The 20005-nt window shown below is 43.0% G+C and overlaps 2 protein-coding genes and 1 long non-coding RNA gene across 6 annotated transcripts in view; 2 read left to right on the top strand and 1 right to left on the bottom strand.

The window, feature by feature from the left end:
* Positions 1–652, top strand: part of ulk4 (unc-51 like kinase 4) — an 84252-nt gene extending 83600 nt beyond the window's left edge. The window contains exon 37 of the mRNA XM_042106370.1: positions 487–652. Within this exon, the coding sequence (XP_041962304.1) occupies positions 487–568 (82 nt within the window). The 3' untranslated portion in view covers positions 569–652. The remainder of the gene's footprint in view (positions 1–486) is intronic.
* An 82-nt stretch (positions 653–734) lies between these two features.
* On the bottom strand, positions 735–14100 carry ctnnb1 (catenin (cadherin-associated protein), beta 1). 4 transcript variants are annotated; one of them, XM_042106371.1, is made up of 17 exons: positions 13918–14099; positions 7353–7403; positions 6745–6969; positions 6390–6643; positions 6029–6267; positions 5706–5907; positions 5467–5611; positions 5268–5371; positions 5113–5142; positions 4537–4875; positions 4285–4443; positions 4039–4158; positions 3733–3883; positions 2739–2860; positions 2502–2562; positions 1723–1946; positions 735–1571 (listed from the first exon to the last, which is right to left on the bottom strand). In XM_042106371.1, the coding sequence occupies exons 2-16, from the start codon at positions 7363–7365 to the stop codon at positions 1741–1743; spliced, it is 2370 nt and encodes a 789-aa protein (XP_041962305.1). In that variant the 5' UTR covers positions 7366–7403; positions 13918–14099; the 3' UTR covers positions 735–1571; positions 1723–1740. The 4 variants fall into 4 exon arrangements, with proteins under 4 accessions (XP_041962305.1, XP_041962306.1, XP_041962308.1 ...); XM_042106372.1 differs by having other exon boundaries at positions 7353–7398; XM_042106374.1 differs by lacking the exon at positions 1723–1946 and having other exon boundaries at positions 13918–14100.
* A 4968-nt stretch (positions 14101–19068) lies between these two features.
* Positions 19069–20005, top strand: part of LOC121720355 — a 6103-nt gene continuing 5166 nt past the window's right edge. Inside the window, exon 1 of the long non-coding RNA XR_006034526.1 lies at positions 19069–19506. This is a non-coding gene — a long non-coding RNA (uncharacterized LOC121720355). The remainder of the gene's footprint in view (positions 19507–20005) is intronic.

Raw genomic sequence — 20005 nt, 5'->3', positions numbered from 1 at the left:
TAACTTGTTGATGGTACACACTGCTACTCTAAAACCAGTAATCTATAGACAAGCAGTGTTATTGAACTGACTTTTCCCTCGTCACTATGGAAACTAGACACGAGGCGTTTGAGTTCTCAGATTATTCCCTTAGAACCCAACGATTGTCCACAGGGTTTTTTTTATCTGCAAAATGACCATTACTCATGTGAGAACAGCACTGTAAAACTGGAATAAATACAAAAAGGTATACTTGAACACTCATGGTGTGGCCAGTCTAATTCAACAACTCCAGTGGGAAGTGCGGTAGCCGGCACCCGGCCTGAAATGAGCAATCAGACCCTTTCAAGGGCAGTCATCCATCAAGATGAAGCTTGCTGTCCAAACTTAAAAAAGAGCTTAATATTCAGACTTGCACCATGAAAAGCAGGTCAAAAGCTCTAATTAGTCGTCCGCCTGACAGGCCTGACAGGACGCTTCCTCTGACCTGTGCTCTCTCTCCCCCAGGGCCCAGGCAGATGCTGCAGTGGGAGCTCTCGCCACGGACATCTTACGGGGGATCGGCCACTCGGCCCCAACGGAGCTGTGAGGCAAACACTGCACTCTATTTATGCTCAATGTGGACTTTGGATTTATTTTTATACTGCACATATTAAAGACACACTGTTTTCCACTCCAATTGTCCTGAATGCATTTCAACAGACATGCCAACAAATAAGCATTAAAGCTAAGTAAAACTAAGACCAGGCAGAAGGGAAATTTAAGTCCATTTTATTGTTTAGCCATGTGATATCCATGTCTTCAATAAGCACAGCAGGCTACAATAATTAGGGGTTCTTTTCAAAACCTTCTAGAGCTACCATCAAAAAAAAGAAAAAAAAAGTGACCCCACCCATTGCACACCCTTTGGAACATTTCAGTGACACTGGAAATGGTGAGATCATTTAAAGCAAGGGGGAAAAAATCCAGATTTGGACCTTTGCCAATTCTTTTTTATACAAAAGCTACACAATGTTTACACTTGTTCAGAGTACAATTCAAATGATTATTAGTGTTTCCTACACCATAAACTTGATAAAGTCTTTAACTGATGGAGCATCACCACTAGAACTTAACACTATGATAGACTTGATAAAGGAATACAAATTACTGCAAAAAATAAACAAAAACAAAACAAAAAAGGAAACATAAAGAAACAGAAGACCAATATCATAAAGCAAGCTACATAAGTACCATTACAGACAGAGAAATCATTAAAAAAAATAAAATGTCATAAAAAATACAGGCAAGGCTAGGGTTGAAAATTCCATCTCTTAGGATCCACTTCTTGGGCTTCCTTCGTTCGTCAAACATCCACCCCACAGACTCCTCTTCCGTTCAAATCTCCGACCCACGAGGACCAGAACAAAAGTTTTTTTGTTTGTTTCTTTTGTTTTATTTCCCCCCCCCCCACCCCACTTGTTCCCATAGGAAACTCAGCTTGAATGAGTGTGTCAGGCACTTTCTGAGATACTAGCCCCCTCCTCTTGAGACCGCCCAGCAACTCTACAGGCCAAATCACAATGCAGGTTCATTCAGATCAGACGATACAGCTGTGAAGACAGGAAAGGATCGTGTTACTCCTGCGACAAGCACACCTGCACCACACACTCAAGCCACACATCATTAGTGGTGTGAGCAGCATGCCACAAAGCAGCTCTTCCCCACACAGAAGCCAGGCAGTGGGTGAGGGGGGCTCCTTACCTAAAAAGTACTTGGTATTTACAGGTCGGTATCAAACCAGGCCAGCTGATTGCTGTCGCCTGGTGGCAGGCCGTCGATCAAGTCGTGAGCGTGGCTGAGGTCAGGCAAGCCTTCCACGGGGTAGTCGGGGCCAGGGTGGTGGCCTCCCATGTCGTGCTCCATCATGGGGTCCATGGGCATGCCGTCCTGGTAGGTGCCCGAGTGGTAGGAGCGGTAGCTGGGGTCTGGGGTGGGGAGTGGCGGGTGGGTGGTCAAGAGGGAGGATAAGCACACGCTATGGTTAGAAGCCAAACAAAACAAAACAAACCAAACCACTAAGCACTACACAACCACCAATCCACTCCAGTCAGGTGAGAGGGCTCCGGTGAAAAACCCAAAAAGAACAATGTCTGTCTACTGTATTTTTACAAGACCCACTGGAAGGGAATCCATGACTGACTCAATATTTAGGCTGATTATTTATGAAATTCAACTTGCTCATCTGCCACTTGCTACTTGTGTATTGTCATACAGTGTTGCAATTAAAAGCCAGGACAGGCAGCAAATGAGGGCCGTCTGTGCTCGAGGGTCTTAAGGAAACTGAGGACAATGAACAGGCTGCTCTGTGCTCTCTTTTCGACATACACCTACACACCAGGCAGTGATCAGCAATAAGGGGAGCATGCCTTTAGTCACTGCTTCAGTTAAGTCATGTTAAAACCAAAACACCAGTCAGCACACACTGCTGCTTATTAGTCTGTATGCAAACCATGGAGAAGTAGAAAGGATGTGAAACTCACCGTCCTGTCTGTAGCCCAGAGGCTCTCCCTGTGCGCCCATGTCCAGGCCCAGCTCTCCCGTCTGTGGACACACACACACACACTCATCAGAGGGGGAACAGCACACTACACACACACACTTATAAGTAATCAAAAGCAAGTTCTCTTGTAGGACATGCCACTATAGGTGACTAATGTGCCATTCATAACATTAAGCGCAAATGTAGACTATGGGGTTAGTGTGTGTTGGCGTGTTACCTCATTCCAAGTCATTGGCTCCGTTCTGAACAGGGAGCTTGTGAGCTCAACAGACAGGCGCTTCTTGTAGTCCTGAGGCTTGTCCTCCGACATGCGGAACAGCACAGCGGCGGCATACGTGGCTGGTAGGGAGCAGAGGCGAGAGAGCGTTAAGCCCAGCAAACAGCCCAACAACAACATACATGCACACACATACACTTCGATTGAATTGACTAAACAAATTGGGCCCGACACTAGAGCCGAGACGCAGGTAGGCCATCTGATCTCTAGACATCGACTCCAGCACTCAAGGTGTCAGTAATCAAATTTCTGACCTCTATACCAACAGCTTGTTTGATGTGCCAATGGATTTTAAAAACCAATATTGGCAAAACAGCAAACTACACAACAAACAAGGATGTTTGGAATTCCACTCAATACTTGTGGGTTTTTTTTTTTTGTTTTGTTTTTAACACAACCAGAATTTAAAACTACAAATCCAGAAAAAAACACATTTTCTAATGCCTGATTTTTCCCATTTAATCTGTTCCATTAAAGAACATAACTTTCAATACGACATTTGGAGATGAAGTGCAGTGTGCCGTATATAATGAGTTTGGCTGGAAAAATGAGCTACTGAAATGAGAAGTCTGACACTAGCAATGAGAACAATCTCACTGATCAGGCTTCATTTATTTTACAGCCTGTGGTCAAATAGCAGCTTCTCAGCAAACTTGCTGCCAAGACAGAGTCACAGATGTTTATTTGTCTGTCCGACTCTGCATCAACAGACTTTACAGCCTGCATATGCAATCTCTACTGCTTGCCATAATCATTTGGGAACACAGTCTTTCCTCTGCCACAAAACTTGCTCCCTGCCCTGCAATGTGTGCAATTGTTGGGATCAAATGACAGTAACATATTTCTCACCCAGGCTCAATATAACAAAGTCCGGACTGGACATGACGACAGTGCTGGACCTAGAGGGTCGACTGTGTTTAAAGTGGAAACGTACCGACACCCTCGTTCCTGGAGTGCAGCAGCTCTGTGAGTGGGGCGGTGGCTCCCTCGGCCTCGATGGCTTCCGCTGCCTCTTTGTCCTGAGCCAGCTCGCACAAGACGCCAGCAGCCACACGCTGAATGTTCTCAATGGGAGAGTACAAGAGCTGGAGGAAACCAAAAGGCACCATTAGATCAGAGGCTCCTCCAAGGTACACGAACGTGCTACACCAATGAATGAATCCTTGGTTCAAACACTGAATTCTATTGCACACAAAAGTATCATTGTGATCCGACATGGATGCAGCATCTCCAGACGTACCTGGACAAAGAGTGGAATGGTGTTGAGTCCCCGGATGACAATTCTGTTGTGAATGTCTCTGGCCAAGATGTGCAGGGCTCCTGTGCACCCCTCTACAATCTCCTCCATGCGAACTCCCTCCTGAGGAACACAGACAAAGAATATTACTTCCCCCTGACTCCAGCTCAGCTCCCCATCTATCCCTGTGCAGAAGTCTTTCATCCTTTCATCCATCCATCCATCCATCCGTCCGTCCCTTCCACTCACCACAAACTGTTGCTGTGTGCCACCCATTGAGGTACGTCTCTGGGTGTCCTGGTGTGCCCTCACCAAGAGCTGCACTAGGCGTGGGATGGCACCCTGCTCACGCAGAGGAGCGTGGTTGGCAGGGCACAGTGCCAGGTTACGGATCAGTCCTACAGTGGCCTGGAAAGGACAAACAGGAGCACCATCTTTAGAAATCTTTCAGAAAGAGAGAGGACCAAACATGAACCACAGCCAGGCCAGAGTGCAACTCACCTTAATGAGAGGCCAATGTGAAGGTGGGTGCAGCAGCTTCACCACTACTGGCAGGCCGTAGTGCAGCCGCACGGCATTCTGGGCCATCTCGGCATCCTGGTGGCGCGAGGTGAGGTGGCGCAGGGCACAGATGGCTGGCTCGGTGATGTCCTCGCGGTCGCCAGCACGCAGCACGGTGCGCACCAACGCCTCGATGCCACCCACCTGGCACACCATCATCTTGTTCTTGTAGTTGTTGCAGGTTAGGTTGGACAGGATGCCCGCCGCACACGTCACAACGTTGATGTCGTCGGAGCCCAGCAGCTGCACCAGCGTGCCCAACAGACCCTCCATGCCCTCCTGAACAGAGCAGAGAACAGCCGTGCATCAGCTGCTGACACTTCCACAGCAACGCCATTAAACATTTGGAACATTTTTGAAGTTTACAAGTTTAAGTCTTTTGTCTGAATCAATAGCTTTTTTTTTTTTGTTTTGTTTTTTTTAAAGCTAAGTTCAGGGTCTGCTTAGGTTCAGCTCAGTTAAGTAAGCAGGTTGACCCCCCCCCCAGTGAGAAAGGCAGGAATAGCTACTCTTTACCTGCATCACATCTACTTCAGCTAAGGTCGTCTTCTCCATGGAAAGAGTGGGGAGACAGAAAGAGAGGTCTCATGTAGAGTGGAAGAAAAGGGAGGAAAGTGCACAAGAGCACGAGGTGCGTGCAGGTGGGACGAGCACAGGAAGCCAAGCCTTACCTGTTTGGTGGCAGCGTCTGACAAGTTCCTGAGGGTCCACAGGCAGTTCTGCACCAACCGCTGGCTGGGGTCCGTCAGGTGCAGCCCCAGAGCCTGCATGCCACCTACAGAGCAGCCAATCAGCCGGTCAGCACACACAAAACACCACTATGCAGCCAATGAGGATGGCACATTAATAGGCCATTAGTGGGGAACTTACCAGCTTCAACAATGGCAGGTTTGTTGCTTGAGCAGACAGAGAGTACTTTAAGGACTCTGCTGGTAGTCCACAGAAGCTTCTCATAGGTGTAGGTCCTCATGATGTTGACCAGTGCCTGTGGGCCTCCACTGGCCAGAATGATGAGCTACAAGAGGAAGAGGTCGGTCAGCTACTGAACTAATGGAGACAAAACTACACCATGGCAGCCATTAAAAAAATAAATAAAAAACAACTCTTACTTTGCTTTCTTGGTTGCCATAGGCCAGAATCTGAAGGCAATCTGTCGTGATGGCCAGGAACTTGACATTGGTCTTGTTGAGCAGCGCCACCATCTTCTGCAGGCCGCCAGCCAGGCGTGCGGCCATCTTGGTTCCCTCCTGGTGCAGGAGCAGGTTGTGTAGGGTTGTGATGGCATAGAAGAGCACCGAGTCCACTGGGGAACTGAAGGAGGAACCAAACAAGAGAACCACACTTAGCATCCATACAAACACACCACACAGCAACTAAGCACAACTCGCATTTAGCAGAGTGGGCAGTCCTAATATACACTCGTGAGCCTTACCCCAGCATCTTGACCAGGGCGGGGATGCCGCCAGACTTGAAGATGGCCAGCAGGCCCTCTCTGTGGTGGGAGAGGTTGTGCAGTGTGCCGGCGGTGCAGCGGGCCGTCTCAACGTCGCCCGTGTTCTGCATGGTCCGCACGATGGCCGACACCATCTGCGGCGAGCGCATGATGGCATGACGGGAGGCCTCCTTCTTAGACAGCTGGTGTACCATGACTGCTGCCTTGTTCACCACCACCTGAAAGAAAAAGACATGCACTTCAGATGCAGGTTCGACTGCAGTCTACTACATTTAACAGGATTCAATCTGTGTGTGTGTGTGTGTGTGTGTGTGTGTGTGTGTGTGCTGTGCATGTGTACCTGGTCCTCGTCGTTTAGGAGCTTGGTGAGCTCAGGAATGGCGCGTGTGGCCAGCTCGGCATCATCCTGGTAGTTGATGAGGTTGACCACGGCGTGCTTGAGCATCTGCGAGGGCTCGGCCAGCCTCTGCACGTTGGTGGGGTGGGTGCCGTCAAACTGCGTGGAGGGGATCTGCATGCCCTCGTCCAGCGTCTCGGGGAACATGGCCGCCCGCACCCTCTGTGCCCGCGTGAGGGCATACTGCCCGTCCATATCTGAGGAGACACACCACGTCAGTGCCACTTGCCCAGAGGTTCCTCACCACAGTAAAGCTCTACTGATGTGGAGGGGTGGACAGCGTGTACCAGAAGCCTACCTGCAACTTGGTCCTGAGGGAAGGACTGGTTGAAGCCCTGCTCCCACTCGTACAGAACCTGGTTGTCCACATCGTCCTCCTCTGGGTTGCCCTTGCCGCTGAGGGAGGGCGCTGTGGTGGTGGCCCCAGAGTGGATACCAGAGTCCAGGTAAGACTGCTGCTGCCAGTGGCTGACAGCAGCCTTACGGTCCGGCTCCATGGCCATGTCCAACTCCATCAGATCCGCTGGGGGGAAAGGCAGCAGGACGTTAGAAATGCACCCAGGCATTACCATTTAGATAGTCTGGGAGTACAGTTAAAAGTGTTCATAGTAAACGTGAACCATCTACACAAGACTACACAATATGAAACCTATAAAATACAACACAAAACCAGTTAAAATTCATTTTTTATAATAACACTAACTAATAAGTACTGAAATGAGTTACTCCTTCCTCTAACACATCTTTCATATTTGTTTTGAGCTGTACAAAACTTGAGGCCCTTTTCAGTAAATATTGACTGAAGACTGCTATCCATTCAAATAATTATACAGAGACTAGAATGGAAGAGGGGACAGAGGTGGAGAGGTGTTTTCTGCAGTGGGGTGTGACAGCAGGGATACTCACATTGGGTAGCCATGTTCCTCTCACAGCCTGCAGCCTGCACAGCTTCCTAATCTGAGAACAGAGAACAGCAGTCAACCACTGTAGCACAGCACCAGACAGAAACCACTCAAACAAAAGGGTTACATTTGTATATTGTGAAATACACCATCAGCACTGCGGCTGCCCAGAGGTTCATCACATCATATCGCTCAGATTAAAATAACCACACAACCAGAGTTGACCCAACATCACACACAAAAGGCTCAGCAGCTAGTTAATGTTAAAACCAAATGAAAAATGTCATTTAAAGAAGCACACAATTAAACTAGCCTACACTGGATATCCACTTTCCATGTCCGATCACAAATGCTGAGCCAACTTGCAGGAAAAAAACAGTGATTCGGAGTACTCAACTGCAGCTCATAGCTTATAGCCTACTACCATAGTACACAACTTCAGAAACCACTTGGAAGAATCAAGGCAAGTTTTGGTGGTTTCAGATTCCGGTTTCCAATGACTGTTTTGTAAGTGTGTGTGTGAGCAGAACACCACAATGACGGCAGACTGAGAATCTCCATTTCCTGCTGACGGCCTGAACACACAATGAACAAGTGTGACTCAGAGCAGACTTCCTCTGATCGTAGAGATTAGCCAGAGGTGCATGAATAAAACCTCCCAGTCACCACACACACGGCAGTCTAACCAGGGCTCCGAACCGGTTCAAGGAACGAAAACGAAAACCGAAAACGAACGGAATTTTTCGGAATTTTACGAGGAGCAGAAACGGAAACGAAAACAAAATGGTCTTCAACTGTTCCGGAACAGAAACGTTATTCTGAAATCCACAAAACCGGTTAATAACGTTTTGTTTTCGTTCTCTATATATTTTATAAAATTTCACAAAAGCATATCCTATGTCAGGGAGACTATTTCCGGTTGTGCGAAAAACAAGCCCGCATCTACACTGTTAATGTGAGCTAACAAGCCGCTATGTAGCCAACTAGGCCTACCTATCCGTCTGCCACTTCGGATCTTAGGCCAGCTCGTAGCGTAGGCTACTGAAACTTATTTGGAAATTGTTTGTAGCCTATGCATAATAGCCTATTTTGCCTGTCCACGCCTTGTCGTTTTAAAGTCGGGATTTGAAATGTTTGCGCAATTATAGCCTATTCTATGTAGAAGAGTTAAACGGAAAATTTGAGATAGGCCTTGTCAGCAACAGACAGGTTGGAAATTATAGCGCAAGCCTTTGAAGAAATCCATATGGATAAAACCAGGTAAGGAGTTTAGCACGTATCCAGAAATATTTTTGATAAGAAATTATTTATAGGCATAGGTTAGGCTTACAGTAAGTCTGTAGGCTATGGGATGGATAGCCCATCTGAATGTTTTTGGATGCCGCCTGTGACTTATTATTTTTGGGCATAGCTACGGTATAGGCTAAATCAAGGGGAAATAATGAGTACGTCTATTCTAAGGTAAAGTTCACAAAAATAGACTTGATAGGCCCGCCAAACACTGCCGGAACTTTAAGAACGAACGATATTTTGCGTTCCGAACCGGTTCAGGACCGATATGTTGGTGGCGGAACGCATGCAAGAACGAAAACGTTAAACATAGGCCTACCTGAACCGTTCGGAACGGAACGTTTGAAAAATAATTTCGTTTTCAAGCCCTGAGTCTAACATATAGAAAAACCAAATTTGAAATGAAATTTCAATTTTCAAATGCAGAAAAAGAAAAACAAGACTGGAAATCACTCAAAAAGTAGACTTCAAAAATCTAAAAATTCTTGTTTTTCAACAGTTTTCATTTGGAGCCTATGCACCAACACTGTAAGACGCAGGTTTATTATTTTGGATATTTAATTTTCAAATGCAACCAGAAAATACAGCTAAAACAATAGTCACAAAAGTGCGTACTAGCATAGTCTACCAAAACAGTGAATCCAAACTGTTTCACAATCTTATCAAGCAGCTCTACATACTGCTCAACAGTATAATAATGGCCCATCCACACTGAGGTAACTGCCCATTTAGGACTGAACTGTAGTCTTCTACTAAGCCTTTACCCATCAGGACTGAACACCTCCTCACAATGGCCTGCAGTGAGTCATCCAGACCTGGGGCCACCCCACCCCCTCCCATTACCATATCATTAGGGTTTCACCCTCATGTCTGACCTCACAGCACTCCCTCTCATGCGTTTCCAAAGCCCCCCAAAACACCCACTTCACATTACAAATGAGGCAAATCTACAGGGTTTGCGTGACGATATCAAGTAAATTTTCAAAACCTGTCAACCCAAAAGTGTCCAACAGTAAAAAGCTGTAAACAGCAGCTTTCAGTAATGCTCCAATAAAAAGATGTGATGTTTTAGATAGATAGATACTTCATTGATCCCCAAGGGGAAATTCAAGTTGTTTTAGCACATCCAGTGAGTGCCAGTCTGTGAGTAACGCAAAACATCGCAAAACATTCAATTGTATTTTAGGACATCCTTGAGACCTAACCCTAAAGAAAGAATGTGTAGGCCTGATACTGGAATTCATGCCACTCATAGCATACCTGTTGCAGACATGAAGTGAGTATCTCAGAAGCACAAGCTGTAAGACAACAGCATTTTACTTTTGGGGGGGGGGGGGAGAGAGACTAGTGTTTAGGGACAATATTGTCACAATAGAGCACTGATAAACATAGCACAATATTTGTGTGATTATGCCTCAGAAGCTACAAAAGTGGTACTGTGAGAAGAAAACCACGGCACGATGGCTGCAGACATTTCCAGCATACGAAAAACAATTATATGGTAGAAATATATTGCAGAACTGAATTCAGTTCAATACTGTATCATAAAATGTTAAGAATCACAATACATCATGGTCCAAATGTTGTGATCGTATTGCTGCCTCTGCGGCAATTCCCAGCACTATGCTTTACTGTCAAAGATTACAAACCCCCCCCACACATGCACGCACACCTCCCTAATACTTCCACTGCACATGGCTGTGAATGAGCCCCAGTCTAACTACACCAAAATCATTAAAGCTTCACGTCCCCTTGTTTTTCCACTGTCTTGACTTGCATGCCACGACGGAGCCAATTATCAAGCTTTTGGCCTCCTTCCACATCCTCAAACTTGAGTCACAAGAAACCGCTTTAAAGCAGGCCATGGCTGGAGCCCTCATTTATTCACCAGCGGGAGCCCAGGCAGCACCACCGCCAGCATCAGACTTCCACCACAACATTTCACATGTAGCAGTCACTAGGCACACCCTTTATTCAAAGAAGCACACCGCACAACTTGGAGGCTACATTTTGTCCATGGTCCTGTGATGGAACTATGCCACGGTTTGTTCACAGCTCAACTAACTTTTTCACATTGCAACACTACATACAGAGTCACAAAAAAATGCTTATTGACTATTTGGTCAGCATGTCAACGAAGCTGTGGCCCCCAGCTGCTGTGCTGACCAGCGTTTGATGGTGGCATGGACTGGTTTAAGCTGCCTACCAGCAGCTGTGGCACTAGAAGAATGTGAGGAGTCAGCAGCCAGGGCCTCATGAACCCACCGCCCAACTGCCCCACCAAAAACAATGGCAGACCCTGGCTGCTACCCCCACCTCAACACAGTCCAAATACCACAGGCTATTCAGTAGACCGGCCACTCAGACAGACTGCTAAGACTACATATGGACTCTGATGTCCTCATCCAGATCACTTTATGGCCAACAGCATCCTAATAGAACCTCCCTACACTGGTGACCCAACGCCAAATGGTTTCAATACCACCAAATGCGTACAAGTGGAATCAAGGAAAATACACCACAACAGAACTCTGGTAACTGGTCATGATGGAACATAAGCCTATCACTATGCATGTTTACTCAGATTGGTAATGCATATTATAACTGGAAATGTTGATCAGGCTGCGACACTGCCACTTCATTGAGCGAGGTCACCTGGCTTTTAGACATGGTAAATTAACCTTCACAGATTATTTAGAACAACCACACAAGGAAATACTAAAAGCTACAGAGTTTGCTCACAATGACCAGCAGAAACAAGCTGCCACATTAAACATTTGCCTTTTCAAAATTACAGTCACGGTTGGAAGACAGCCAGTCTGTACACCAGACACCAATTGTACAGTGGTCAATTACACATTTTGCTGTAATGCGATCTCAACAACAAGACACCTAACAGCAACTTGTCATAAGTTGCCTAGCTGTTACAGGCACCAGAAAATTATTGATCAGACAAAAGTAGTTTATAGATATATTCTCACTATGTAAGGAATGCTTAGCCACAGCGACCATGGCTCAAATCAGTGACCCAATAATTAAGCAGCTTTCCGTAAATCTTAGGGCCACTGCTAAGAACAAAAAAGGTACAACTATGTGTGGTAAAAAAAAATATATGAGGTTATGTGGTTAACCATCGCTAACTACATTTTTGCTATACAGCAATTAGGCTTCCCAGTTCCAATGTGAAAGAAAACTACCTCTACCACTAACTTGATTATGCCGTCGTATTCTATGGGAAGAAATGCGCATTGGCATCGAAGTATTTGACTACTGGGGGGGGAAAAGAAAACCCACCGCGACAAATCTACACAACTCATCATTGCAACGATAGTTCACCCATTCACTAATGTCGACATTAATGTGCAATGAAAGTCATTTATTTAAAATGAGGACAACGGCCAACATGAACATATTGATCTGCGATGCCCCTAGCGCGAACGTAGGGTACGCTTCGTCGGCGGCACCAAGTGGCATTTCCCTCTACCTCGCCCGGCTTCTGGTTCTATACGTATTTTTAAAAGAGCAGGGAAAATAACATCAAACATGTGGGGGTATTTCCTGAACCACCCTCCTTGTTAATGTTTTGCACGCCTAAACACGGTGCTTTACCGAGATCGGAAGGCTTCAGCGAGTCCCCACCCCCACAGGCAGGTCTCGATCACGACCTCGGCTCCCTTTACAAGTTACCGCTACCAGTGCAGACAGAGTCGGATTTCAATCCAGGCTCCTCCTCGACTTCCTTTCCATTCCAACCACATCGGCCCAAGAATGTTGTATCCCTTTGTCCCTTTCAATAAGTAATATGCAACCATGAAAAATCTTTATCGAAGCCCGTTTGAAGAAATAACAAAGTCAAAACTTTACTTTGCGTATTCCCAAAAGTAATGGTGACTTGGACTGATAAATGGCGAACACCACGGACACAGATTTTAGACATGTGCCAAACACAAGAAAAAACAGGAAAACGTATTCCCATATAATGAAAATGATGTTTCATTAAAACAACGCATGGTGTTTAAATTGTACGTGGCACCGCATCGTTATACCTTGAAGCACCACGAGCTAACATACGTTACCTAGCTTACTGTCTTTTGGGAACCAACGTTAGCTTACTCAGACTCTTATTAATCGGCCAGATCAAAAGTTTTCCTAACCGAGTAAACACAAAAACAGAAATGTTGGGTGATTAAGCCGCCCCTGCTGCAAGATCGTAGCTCTTGCTTAAAAAGCATTGCATGAAGTTCAATCCCTTTCAACTACCCACCACCCACTCCATTAACAAGGAGTGTGTACACAAAGATGTTTTGAATGGCCACGCATAGCCAAGTCACTAAGTTAGAAAGTATCACTAGCCAGCCAGTCTTCCATCAAGGCAGATGCCTGCGATAACGTTAACGTTACATTACCTTACGTTTCTTACATGACTAGAGTTAAATTATCTGAGTAACATTGCTATTATAAATCGAGGCTCACAATAACTTGATTAATGTTCATGTTAAACCTAGAGCACAGTGGGATATCACAACGTTAACGTTTGCTGGTTAACATCAGGCACGAAGTCTGCTAAGATGACCGCTAGCTAGGAAGCGCTATTACTGATAATACAAGCCGACGCTGCAACCAATTTAAAAATACAAACGCACGTTAACCAGCGTTACTACAGATCAACGTTAACCTAGCTTCTAACATTAAGCCGTTTGAAACCACAACAAATATTAACGAGAAGGTCAACTTATTTCCGCGATAACGTTAACGTAGTGCATCAGCACTACAAATCAGAGGCAATCAATGGTTACCAGTTACGTTAAGGTTAGCTTGCCAAGTTTTAAAGACTCCGATAATGAGTATAATATGAGCGGCTACCGTTAATGTTACCCAAGAATATCAGCCCAAACATGTTCCTGTTAACGTTATTTACAACTCGATATAAGACAAACAGGTTCACAAGCAGTTCCCCAGTAATTTCTATGTTAACGTTAATGAAGCCAATGGGGGCTTCAGCTACTACACCTCCCGCTACAAAAGAGTTAAAGAGTAACCGGTATCCAAAATAAGATCCCCTGCACCTTAAGTAGACGGTTAGCTGAAATTAGCTAACAAGCTAACGTTACAGCACAGCTATCGTAGGATACAAAATCTCAAAGCCAACTAGCTAACGTTACATGGTTATGCTGATCTAATGTTAAGACAATATGTTGCTAGCAACACCACTAATGTTAGCGACCATGTGAACACAAACCGTTAGATACTAAAGGAGCACTATTTCAGTTTAAACTCACCCGAGAAAAATAAGTATATCCGTTTCTCCCGTCAGCTGTGCAAATCAGTGGCTTGTGTTAAAACAGAGAAAACCAACAAATCGCCACTACTAGGTTACTCCACCTCCAGTCGCTGTTGACGAAGACTCTCCGCACACCAATGTTGCCCTGGCAGGGTGTGAGGGGAGGGAAGATGGCGACGCATTCTGTGCAAGCCATTATAACAACTCTTGCGGTTGCCGTATCCTGCCGCCACTGAATAAAATAGATACCCTTTTTTTAAACAGAACCGTAAAATAGACCACAAAACCTCAGAAATTAATACAATGATGTCTGAATTTTTTATTTTCATTTTGCATATATACAAATGTAATGTAAAAGATAAAATATGCTTTAAAAAAAAACTACTGTATTGGCGTGCATGCGCAGGGATACAGTTGTGATGTGAGCGACTTGCCTATTCATTAACTTACGTCTCCTCAGCGATGTGCAAGCTGATTGTTTTTTTACTTTTTTTTTTATTTTTTTACCTACACTAGGTATCAGACTACAGTGTGATGGACCTAAATAAGTGCTGATTTACCGTTGGAATTAATTACTCAGTCAAACAGCATTTGGAAGTCAATTTAGCATTTATCTGGTTGCATAGACCCATGCCATCACATTAGAGGGCGTGGAAACTTTAGGATAGGCTACATTCCATCTCAAAGGAACCATACAGCAGGGTATTTGTCTGAGGTCAACTTGTTGACACACTGGAGGTCAGTTCATCTGCCGATGCCTTGTCCAAACCCTGTAATCTGGCATGTTTTTATGTCACATAGGCTTTCGATTAAATAATCAGTTGCCTTGGTCTGGCCATGTTTCAATACAGAGCATTTGTACAAAGTAGAAAATCTAAAGGACCTGCATCAGCGCATGGATAATTCTGTAATCACAGAACCTGGACCCTGTGGAGTAGTCAGAAACTGCTTCGACATCAGCACAAATAGGCAATGATAGATAGCATTGCAGTGCCAACACTGAGTGGTAGCCTAGCTTATTCTATCAGTTGACAAAGCTACGGGATCATAGAACAAGTCTGATGGGCTAATTGAAGTTTTTTAAACACTTCCACTAGCCTATTTTGGTCAAACGGGAAACTAAATAACTGTTTTATATGTGACTTAAAATAAAACGTGTAGCCTAAATAATGTAGCCTATTTCTAAAATAAACCACTGCAATGTGAAGTTCAGAGGCTTGTTTTGTATAGGCAAAATATCCGGTTAATAGCAAATGTTTCTGCTTAAAACACAGATTGTGAATGTCGCTGGAAATAAGTGGGCTAGGCCTACACAATATGTGATTTTGGATGGCCTAAAAGGATGAGGTGAAGGTGGAACCTTGATTTGTTCTGCTTCTAAAGTTGAAATAAGCCTCAGAGAAGGTTATAACTAAGCTGTAGGCTAAAGGCTATATTTTATGATTGCACAATCCATTAGGCCTATTATTAGGCCTCGCAAAAGGGTGAAATATGTATAGGCTAGGCTATAATGACAGAAGCTCATAGTTTGTGTCTTGGTTATGTCTTAATAGTTTAGATTGGCAATATAATGCAATACGTGTGACCAGTGCAGTTTGTTTCCAGTTTGAGACTATATTTTCTGACTTAAATGTAGCGAGTTATTAATTTCGAATTCAGAAGCAGGACTCTAACCTGCAAGCTTAAGGAAAATATTAAAATATTTACTTTAGACAGATGAACCAACTCACCTATCATCATCATTTAATATTTGTTAAAAACATCACCTTTATAATTAGGCCAACTCATTAAATCAATCAAATTTAGTAGGTCTACTGTTCAAAATGTGAACACGACTAAATGTAAAAAATAGAACATCCTAAAATCATTTTGACAAGATTGCACTTTTATTCCAAAGGATAACTTAAATGTGGTTGGCTGCTTATTAGCCTTCAAGTAAAATCCTGAACAGTTTAACATAAACATACTATAGCCTAATTACAATCCACAAAGTGCTACAACTCATAGTTGAATTTATAGTTATAGTCTATATATAATATATAGTGGATAATTGAATTTAACATTACAATGTGCTATGCTACCTTTTGTATAGAGGTGGTGAGTTTGATTAACTTAAACCTCTCATAAACATATGTGTTACCCATAGTACCCATAGTAACTATGTGTGTAGCCTATGACACACATTCATAGATATTTGTTTTTACAAACCATTTAGATATCAATGGTGGGATGATGATTAAAATAGGTAGGCTTATAATTTACATTTGTAGGCCTATATGGATCCCAACCCAATATTTTGTGCATAAGTTAGGCCTACATTTAGCACAGCCACCAATAGCATTGTGATCCACTTTTAAGTCCACAGACTACCTACTGTGATGCACCCGCCTCCGAGTTTTTGCAGAACAAGAAGACTGTTTATGTTGGTGATGTTTTCTGTAATGAAATTACAAGATTGTATGAACAGAGCTTTTAAATTGTAGGTTTTCTGTAGCTTAGCTTATTGCGAGTGCACCCCCACCCTCTCCATATATATATATATATATATATATATATATATATATATATATATATTGAAAAAGAACGCATTGACATGAAAAACTACCTCAGTATTACATTTGCAATGCCTGTACCTCCTCAGTAGCAGTGAGCTCTTTGGTAGTCACAGGTTGTGCTCATAGCCAGGAGTGTTACATTACCTCAAGGAAAACTCAGGTCATACATCCCCACATGGAACGACTGGATACACTGAGCAGTTGATGTGTGTGTATATGTATATTTTTGTGTGAGACAGAGTGTGTGTGTGAGGGAAGGGGGCGTTCCCTTGGGATACTGCAGGGATTGATGCAGAGTTGTGAGGGGAGGGGCTCCATTCTTTGCCAATGAAAGGAGGCAGCAGACTAAAAACCCACTTGTGTGCTGGCAGGATTGTGTATCCTGACCTCTACTTAGCCAAGGGTCCTGACTCCACATCCTGACAGGGACAATATTTGCAGCACGGCCGTGTCAGAGCACCCAGCTAGATAAGGTGCAACCCTGCTGCGACCCAGTGTGGTAGGGCCGAGATGTGTTAATATCCATTTAGCAGTGATCTCGACAGTAGCATGACCACATAATACAGTCGTATTCAGAACAAATAATCTGCTAAAATACAAGCTAAATTCAGTCAGGCTTCTGAAAGGACATGCCACTGCTGCTTACGTGAAATACAGAAATGTCAGGCTTGATGCTATTTATCTGATATACATCTGAAAGAACAGCAATTAACATTAACACTCTAAATTGGCATCATAAAGTTTCTTGAAAGAATTGTTACAATCATCATTCACAACCAGTATGTTCAAAAACATTGTACAAAAACAAAGTATTGCATGAGCAAATGCATTTGTCCTCTTTGGAAAGAAAAACACTGCATTTTTTTGTTAAAATCTTAACAAAAAAATCAAAATTAAGCTATTAAAATATCTTTTAAAAAAATACAATGTCCAAAGTACTTTTCTTCAGTGCTGATGCAAAATATTTCCTGTCACATTAGCAGAAACAATAGCCTATTGATTTATTTGCAACAAACTTAGATTTGCCTTGATGAAAAGATCACAACATTCTTAATGTTAATACATACATTTAATAAGAAATTGATGAAGTAAAATATACACATATAAATATATAATAGTTTTGGTTTAAAAGCATACATCTTGCTCCAGCCATATTCTGAAAACAAATTATGTCCACTTATCACCATTAACAGCATCTCTTGAGCCAAGGTGTGTGCGAGATGACCAGCAATAAATACAACCTAACATTGCAAAATAATATTAGAAGCAGACCATACAAATCAGAATAGATGTTGGAATAGTCATTGCTACTAGCCCCCTCAGCCATAACCTGTGTTAGCCTTCTACTGCCCTGACTCTGAGGACTGCTATAAGTCACTTGCTTCATTAGAAAGGGTAACAACCTGAATCCATGCTTTCCCCCTTTTGTGTCCATTGTTGTGTTGACAAACTCAGCTTTTAGCGACAGTCTGTAACCACAGCAATATTGTTGAGATTTGTTCAGATTGATGCAACTGAATGCCTGGATAACCATTTAGATGGGCTTTAGCAAATAAAACCTGACTTGGCCTCTTTTCTCTTTCTCAGTTAAATTTCTAGTGACCACTGAGACACATTTTAAAAATTTCAGACATGTTTATTTGCAGACAAAGCATCACTTTTTGCACATATAATTTCAGTATATATATATCAAATTCAGATTTTGTGGGGCCTTTATTAAAAAAACACTGAAAAAATATCCAAGATGGCAACACTAACAGCATGCACATCCAGTAATATAGACTTACCCTGTAAACAAATTAATTACATGTAGTCTCAGATCAGGGAGGTCATCATATTCTCTATTAAATGTCTGAAGAATAACATCACCAGGAAATATTGGTTAATTTTCACACATATCAGAGAGATTTGATTCAAACGCAATGTCCAATAATCAATTGTCATCACACAAAGAAAGTGAAACATTGATTTGATGGTCATTCTTGGTTTTGATATTTTTTCTATTTAAATATCACTGCTGTTATGTGATAAACATCCCTTTTGTAGTCTTCAAAACTACCTATACTTCTCCTCAGCAAACCTGATCTGTCAACAATTAAAGGAAAGGGATTGAAGGAATAGAAAAATAAATTGTGACAATATAGACGTTATGTGAGTTCTGTAGCTGAATAATAAGACTTCATCAAAGAATCATAAACATTTTTCAAAATGTAGTGACAGTCTAAAATGCATTCACTGTGATGGTGCAAAAGGATTCTGTATTGCAGTGCATGATTATTTATTGTATATCGACACAACGATTTGAAAATAAAGCAGTTTCAAATAGTGTTCAATCTGTTCACCTCCATTTCCATGACTTCCATGCAATGAATACAATTGTGATTTTAAAAAAATAGCAAGTCAATTTTATGGGGATTTTAAATTTGTGAATGACATGATAACAAATTCTTGGAATTCATAACTCTATATCCAATGCCAATTTAACATATCATATTCTCAGGCAAGTTGCAGCATGACAGCATATCATCCAAAGTTAGATGGAAAGATTTTAGATGTTATAATGCATCTCATTAAATGTATTACCCTTAGTAGAAATAGCCTGGTGGATTATGAAGGGGAAAATTTCTATCAGACCTGATAAAGTGCCTGCTTGGTATTCAGCAGTAAAATTTCTCCTGGAATATCAAGCCAATGCAATAAGTCTCTCATCCTGACTTGTGTTGAACAGAATCTCTCTTACAGGGTGTTGATTTGTAGGCTTGATGCTACTCTGAAAGAGGGAGAGCTGCCTGTAAACAATGGTGGGATTTAAGAGCGACAGTGTATGACTGAGCACTTCTCTTAATCCAGTTAATGGACAAAAAGAGAAGCCTGTATTATGTATTTAAAGGCCTGTTGAGCAGTGTTTTTCTGTTACAGCACACTCTTGTCATATCGTTATGAGCTGATGTGAGGAGTGTAGCACTGTATTGACATCTAGAAGGCGCTATGACAGAGAGGAGGAACTGACAAGAGGGACACAGAAGGGTGAGGTATGTACTGTACAACACCTTTGTCTAGTCAGAAATGTGTGGGAGATTTATTACGATTTTTACTGGTCACATACTGCAAGTATGCTCTGTTGTTATTTTTCTACTCATTAAAAGATGTATTGAAAATATAAATATAGAAATATTAAGCTTCAGTTTTATGCATTTAAAGTGCTTGCCATTTATTTAATAGGATATAGCATACAAACACATATTTAAATCCTTAACACACACACACACACACACACACCGACGGACATAAACACACACAAACACACACACACATGCACACACATGCACACATACACATGCGCACACACACACACACACACACACACACGCACACACAGACACACGCTGTTGTTAGAGCCAGCCTTTGAGGTAATTGTAATAATTCTTTTGTGAAAGGATTAGAGGAGGACTCTGGCAGTGCAGTGCAGATGGAGACGGTTGGAGAGTGCTTTATATCAGTCTAACATTTTTAACACTGATCACTGAGTCA

Source organism: Alosa sapidissima, chromosome 10 (genome assembly GCF_018492685.1).
Source record: "Alosa sapidissima isolate fAloSap1 chromosome 10, fAloSap1.pri, whole genome shotgun sequence".
Classification (NCBI taxonomy): domain Eukaryota; kingdom Metazoa; phylum Chordata; class Actinopteri; order Clupeiformes; family Clupeidae; genus Alosa; species Alosa sapidissima.
Note: the sequence above shows the minus strand (reverse complement) of the source record. Positions and strands in the feature narration are given on the sequence as shown.